The sequence below is a fragment of the Berghia stephanieae genome, unplaced genomic scaffold (assembly GCF_034508935.2).
Source record: "Berghia stephanieae isolate SIO BIC M18660-M18661 unplaced genomic scaffold, UCSD_Bste_1.3 scaffold3512, whole genome shotgun sequence".
In the NCBI taxonomy this organism is placed as follows: Eukaryota; Metazoa; Mollusca; class Gastropoda; order Nudibranchia; family Aeolidiidae; genus Berghia; species Berghia stephanieae.
In genome coordinates this window covers 1-7,417 of record NW_027624748.1, presented here as the reverse complement: position 1 = coordinate 7,417, position 7,417 = coordinate 1, and the positions used below count along the sequence as shown (strand labels likewise).

The following is a 7,417-nucleotide window of genomic DNA, read 5'->3' as shown; positions in this document are numbered from 1 at the left end:
TATAAAGTGTCCATAAAAAAGAGGAAATTACAGCCGTTTTCTTTAAAAAGAAATATGTAATGTATAATTTATTGTTTTAGACATTTATATATTTCTATATAACCTTGTATACGATATCAGGTTTGTAATTTCATTGTTCTTTTTCGTCATTTATTATTGTTTTGTTTTTTTCAGCTGACAAATATAATAAATAATATTTATTGTTTAGAAATATTCAAATATAGATAAATTGACAAAGGACCCAAAGCTTGCCTATATACCTAAATGTATTTAATCTAATTTGATATCTCCTTGTAAAGTTGATATTTTCAAAATGTTATTGCGGGTATTGAAGCATATATTTTGCCATAGTTATAGTTTTATGTAGGGTTTAATGTTCAAGTAGGATATAAGTAGCTTAAACCTGAGAAATAGGCCATACTTTTTTTTTTAGTTTGCTCTTGTTGTTTTTCCAATCATCATTTTAGTTGATTTTTTTTCTGGGATTTTTATTTGTATTTTGCCAACAGTATGACTCTATGTATTTGAGCACAACTGACTCCACTCGGACTGAGTTGGCCACTTTGCAAGTCAAATATGAAAAGGCACAAGTTCAGGTAATTATCAATGATCATAAACTGAAATTAATTTAATCTCCAAATTTGACATTATTTTTTCCACAATGTATATACTGAAGCCTGCCGATTCCCTATTTGGCATCAAGTCATGATAACACCATTACAATAATGGGTCTTAGTCATACAAGTTTATCTGAAGATTCCACGTTGCTGTCTTTTTGAAGTTAAATAGCTCTCTCGTTGTGCCTAAAAATCCTCCATTTTTTTTTTCTTGTTCAAACCTACTTACTTAATTTTCTTTGGGTCTTGAGGCACATAGGGCATCTACCAGACATCTCCATTTTTTGCCGTCAGCTGCTTTTGCGGTGGCTGTATTCCAGGACAAGCCTGCTTCCTTTAATTCTTTTTCATGGTCATTCATCAGGTTTCTTTGGGTCTCCCCCGCATCCTCTTCTCATCTGCTGTCCTTTTTCCATTCTGGCCACATGACCCAGCCAACGCCATCTTCTTCTTTTTATTTGGCTTTCAATGCTAGTGCAGTCAGCTATCTTTAATATATCCACTGTTTTTATTTTTGTAGGCCAAAATATGTTGAAAATTCTTTTTAGACACTTGTTTGAAAGGTTTCTAGCTTCTGTGTTATGGAGGAAGTCATTTTCCAGCTTTCACTTCTGCAAAGCAGTACACTTAAAACATGGTTTTTGTATATTTTCAGTATAGTCTCTCTCATGATTTGCTTTAATTTCCAAAAGTTTTTCAGCATGCCAAACGCCTGGTTTGCCTTTTGGATTCTGTGCTTGATGTCGTGTTCTGCATCCCCGTCGTTTGTTATTTTGGATCCAATCTTGTTCAAACACAATATTCTATCATGGAACATCAAAACTTTTAATCAATTAAAAGTTTGTTTTTTTAAATATAGTATTTGTTTAAATTTTAAGTTAATTCAATTATTTAAACTTTTCACTATGCTCTATGATATTATCAGCACAATAGGAAATGCTGTAAAAGTTATTTTTGTCTGATATTACAGATTCGTGAACTTCAGAATGAAATGGAGGCAAGAGATATCAGGATCAGAGAGCTACAGAACCTTGCTGACTCAAACAAGGAAACAGAGTCACGTCTAACAGTCATGATTACAAATTTACGAGAAAAACTTGCTGAGTATGAGGCAAAAGCAGGTTCATTTGAGACAGTGGCTGAAAGAGGTGAAATTACGATCGCTACTTTACAACGGGACAACAGAGATGCACGTGACAAAATTGTTGAACTGGAAACGAGATTAAGGTAAATTTTGAATTACTATGTTTTCAGATATAAAAAAAGAGAGTGATATATTGATAGAGAAAGAAAGAAAGAGAGAGAGAGAGAGAGAGAGAGAGAGAGAGAGAGAGAGAGAGAGAGAGAGAGAGAGAGAGAGAGAGAGAGAGAGAGAGAGGTGAGAGGGAATGCATAGAATTTTATTTTGCTTTATGATTATGGTTGCCATTGCTTTATAATTGCACACTGTTTTCTACAGAAAACAAATTGATGAAAGAGAAGCTAATGAGCATCAAGCTTCATCAAGTTCTCGTCGTTTGATGGAAGTTTTGAATGAGTTGAATAAGCTTATTCTTCACACAGATGAATTGATTGATGCTTCACCTGCTTCAGTCGACTACGTCATCCGAAAGGTATGAAGGAAAACTTTTGGCCCTCTTGTGCTTAGCATAAATTATTTTAAGATTGCTGCCAGTAGGACAACAATTGTATTATAAAATATTTCAGGATAACTATATATCTTGCAGTTGTACAAACCTATTTTGTAAAAAGTGTGAAAGGCCTGCCTAAAAGTTGGGATAGTAATAATATTAATGCGATGGTGAAAATAGAGTGGCTTCTGATTTTAAAAATTAAAAAAAAATACATATTGTATTTCTTTAATTCCGAAATCTTTCTGTTTTATTAGTAATTTTACACTCCTGTTTAGTAGATTTTATGTTGAGAGTAAAGCATCTTTCATTACAATTACCATTCCTAATCCAGTTGATAAACAGAAAATCTAACATTTATTTTTATTTCATATATGTCAACAGTTTACCGACCTTGTTCAAGAGAATGCGATGTTAAAAGGAAAAATCGTCACTTTGAGTGAACACATGAATGAGAACCATCTCGAGACCAAAGCCAGCAGAGAAACAATCATGAGACTTGTCTCTGAAGTTGGAAGAGAACAGAAAGTGGCAACCAGATATTCCTCAGAAATTGAAAACCTTCGAATGGTATTGACATCTTTTGCTTCTCTGTATAGAATTAAAAGCTCAATAAGTGTAAAGTTTTTATCAATGATCACAATTTTTGCGTCAACAACAATAACAGCAGCATCAACAATAACAGCAATGACAACAACAACAATAATGATAGAATATTTTGGAGACAACTGTTAAAGTTTAAGGCTGATACATGGGATAATACCGTCTAGTTCTTAAATCTTGAAATATTATATATTATTGTCACTGCCGAGATTACTCCATCAGAAATATAACTTCATTGGGAATATAAAACTACAATGGAAAATCTGTGAAATGTAAAGAATTGAAAAACAATAAAACATAATAAACCTTTCTTTTTTTACCAACTAATTATCATAACACACCACCATTTTATTTTTCATCATTTATCAATTGTTTCTAGGATCGTGACAATGCATTGGCTGCTCGACGGGATCTTGAGCAAGAAATTGGTCTTCTGAAAGAAAGACTAGAAGCAAATCACAGAGCTTTAGAAGCCACTAAGTCAGAACTGGACCTCAGGGAGAACCGCCTCAGCACACTGGATAGAGAATTCCGTCAAAGTGCCCAGTCCATTCGTTGTACAAGCACACAGTATGACCTCTTCCGGGAACAGATTGCAAACCTTTTGAATATAGTCTTTACCGATGTAAAACCAACAGAAGATCACATCAAGGAGGCAGTACAGAAGCTTGCTCGGGATAAGAAAGAGCTGGATGTGGTAAGATCACTTTGCTGATATGTCTATTTAAGTTGTTTGTAACAAGAATGTTTACATTAAAATTAAAAGAGCAATAAATACTCGAGAAACAAAAACAAAAAAAATACAAACATACTAAAATAAAAACAAAATAGGATCAACAAAAAAGAAAAGAAAAGAAAAAGACAAAAAACTTCCTACACCCCCTCTGTACTGTACCAACTCTCCCTCGAGAGTTGGTATTGCAGTGGTAAAGATATTCTCCTTGAAATTTGAAGGTGGCTGTTTGGAAAATAATGTAGACACAAACATTTGTTTCTCATAATCTTATTGATGTTTTAACCTATTCTGTCTCGTCAGAGACTGACATTATATCGGGAGTGACCCCTTTTAAGATAATCTTTAATGTATTCAAAGTGAAAATCTGTATTGTTGTTTTGATTTTATTATAGCTTGTATAAGAACAGTAGCTCTGATTTAAGTGCAATATTTAACCATGCATCGCATTTTCAGACTGTAGAAGACTATGAAAACCGCATCAAAACACTTACTGAGCAGCTTGATCAAGAGCTGGGCCTCCACAGAGAAATGGCAGAGAGATCTAAGAGATTTGAGACTGAAACAGAAGACATGGCTCAAAGACTGAGAAGTGCTGAAGGGGAATTGGCCACTGGTGATGTTTTACGAGATGGACTCAGATGCGACAAAGAAAAGGTTTGCTCTGCTTTAATGCTACAATCAACTCTAGAAAGATATTATATCGATAAACAATTAAATAAAAATGTTAAGATATATTATGGGATTCAATTCAATAAAATCTATTTTTTAAAGTACCGTAAGAATTGATTGTTTACTACTTTAAGCTAATAACCAAATTGTGTAACTTTTTTGTACGAACGTTATAATGCGTATAATATTAAAAAGAAAACATTCAAAAACAAATTGAGAATAATATAAAAATTTCTTGAACTCATTGGGGTAATTTAGAAAATAACCAAAAGAAAAAAAGAACCAGGAGTCTGAAAGGGAAGGTACTAGATAAAGGAATTTTGAAAAAGTATTTATATATATCTTTCTTTCTTTATTTATTTCTCTCTTTCTTTCTTTCTTTCTTTCTTTCTTTATTTCTTTCTTTATTTATTTATTTATTTCTCTTCTTTCTTTCTTTCTTTTTATCTATTTATTTATTTATTTATCTGTTCATTCATTTATTAATTTATCTGTTTATTTATTTATCTTGTTATGATCTATTCATTTATTTGTTATATTTCTATTCTACTCAACCCAATGCCAGTATCTAAGAGGATTGCAGAAGCTGGGAGAAATCATGAAGATGGACCGCATTTCTCTAGACCTCGGTCTTGACTTGACGATGGATGCCCTCCTTTCAAGAGCTGAACAATTAGTCAAACTTGAGGCTGACACATTAGCTGACAAATCTACACATGTGTACAACCTTCAACGCAAGGTAGTGGATTTAATTATTAGTCATATTAAAATATCTAGCAATGAAAAGTAAATTACTGTTGTGAAGATAAATCTTACTTTTCATTCATTTTTTACTATTATTGATATATAAAATTTTGTTCGATTTAGTTGAGATCATCATCATCATCATAGCTTGTCGCTCCAACACCGAACCCACTCCACAGCATCTGTGGAGCAGATGAGATAGTGACAGATTATATCTCTACCTGCATTCAATTTTGCGATGTTCTATGAATCTCAAAAGATTATATATTTTTTGCTTTCTCTGTTTTTTGTTTTGTTTTTTTCTGTTATAAGAAGATAAAAAAATATAAAAACCACCAATGGGAATGGCAAAGGATTGGTTTTTTTCTCACTCAAATTAATGGATTCTTGGAAGACACCACAAGTTACCCTCGCCATCATCAAAGGCATGCAAATTTGAAAGTGCTGCCCTGGGATTAGACTATATGCTACTAATGACTGATGTCACATACGGCCATGGCTTTCTATATGTCTCATATAGCAGCAAAAGAAAGCAATCTGTTTTCTGCTTGTCTCTATTATTAGCATATATATATATATATATATATATATATATATATATATATATATATATATATTTCTTCATCACACCAGGTTGTTTATAATGATAGAAGCCAATAGATTCTTCCTTGACTATTAGACTACTATTCCCAATTTTTCATTAAACTTATGAATATTTTGTAGGCCTACGCCTTACTTTCCTCTGCAATATTATAGGCAATGAACTTGAAAGTCTTGGTTTAAGTAGTGCTTACTGTACTCCTATGGACAGCACGTGCCTGGAGATACTACAGATATCAACTACTCACTTATACCTCATATTCATCCTCTACATATTTTAACCTAATATCATGATTGTATTGAAAATGATTAGCTGTCCCAAGCGTCTATCATGTTTTTCAAATGTTTTTGGAAATCCAGTTACAGTTGTCCATCTGAGGATGTTATATTACTAAATCTTTGTAAAAATTTAAATGGTAATTTTTAAATATTGTTTTTGTCGGACAGTTTTGTGTATTTTTCATTTTGAAAATATTTTAGGTCAAGGCATTGAAAGAACAACTCGAAAGCAAAGAACTTCACATTGATCTTCTAAGAAAGAAGATGACAAACTTAGAGGAGCGTCTCCACGGTCGTTCTGAAATCGTGAAAGAAAAAGAGAATGAGTCCATTAGAATCCGCAAACTTGAGAAACTGATTGAGAAGTACAAGTTGCAACTTCAGGTAAATGTGGTTTTAAATCATAAATGCATTTGAATCTGTCAGGGGCATTTATTTTTGAATTAATTAAATCCATTGGAACTATTGCTACGCTATTATTCATTATGTTAAGCATATTTAGTGGATATTACTCCACATCAAATCTCTTTTTTTTTTAAAAGAATGTTCTTCGTAGCATAAATTGTGCGGCTATGTGGTCTGCTGATATGACACTTGCCTTTGGATCAGGTGGTCTTTGGATTGAGTCCCACTTTGAGCCCAGTTGAGTCCTTGGAAAAGGCTCTTTACTCACAATCTCTCACCACATTTAGGTGTAAAATGAGTACCTGGCCGTTAACATGTTTGTCTCCTTCGAAAAAAAAATGGTAATATCGCTTGACAGGCGTCATGTCTCCTCCTACATGTTAAGTGTTGCTGTGGACCACCTTGTAAAGTGCTTTGAGCATGTTTAGTGGATATTGTGCAATATAGAAACAAGTTTTTTGTTTCTGTTTTTTTTTTTAAGTTCATGCATTTAAGTGACGAATTTTTGTGGAAAAAATGGAAATAATTGTGACCCTTGTATCAATTTGGTATTATGTTGGCATGAATTGGACAAAGAAACCTAATTTACATTTAAAATTATAATATTAGGGGGAAAAAATTGCCCTTCAAAGATCGATTGAGTTTTCTGGTCAATTTTTTAATACAATTTTTTTCATAGTATGACAGTTAACTGGTTAATAAACTGAAATTCACTGTCCTAAATGAAGGCATTTATAAGTTAATTTCTATATTTTAATTTCAAGCATTGGGTTTCCCCCGACATAATGCTGTTTTGAGACAGTTGTCAACATGTGTGAGACTATCCTGTAATCGATACATAAATTAGAAATTATGACACATTGATCAAATTTATTTCAGGACTCCAGACATGAAGTTCAGAATCTGAAAGCTCAGTCGCTTGGCTCCGGAGAACTCAAAGTAGGTTTTCTTTTTCTCAGTGATTGTTTAATTTCTCTTAATTTGTCTATAATTTTTATTTTTATTTTTTTTATTTTTGGGACATTCAAATTCTGACAAAAAATAATAATGCAAATGAGACTGATCCATTTGACAAATGTGACAATCTCAAGAAGTATACTCATACTAAGTATATCTGTGACTAATATTGTCGA

General features: G+C 32.7%; 1 protein-coding gene across 1 annotated transcript; it reads left to right on the top strand.

Annotated features, from left to right (window-relative positions):
* Positions 1-463: 463 nt before the first annotated feature.
* LOC144961672 (coiled-coil domain-containing protein 170-like) lies at positions 464-7,223 on the top strand (the record flags this gene model as incomplete). The annotated part of the gene is made up of 9 exons (XM_078894774.1): positions 464-596; positions 1,588-1,844; positions 2,077-2,230; positions 2,633-2,818; positions 3,231-3,548; positions 4,041-4,241; positions 4,822-4,995; positions 6,081-6,263; positions 7,164-7,223. Coding segments are annotated over exons 1-9 (1,611 nt in total), but the record flags the coding sequence as incomplete, so codon positions are not given.
* Positions 7,224-7,417: the final 194 nt, after the last annotated feature.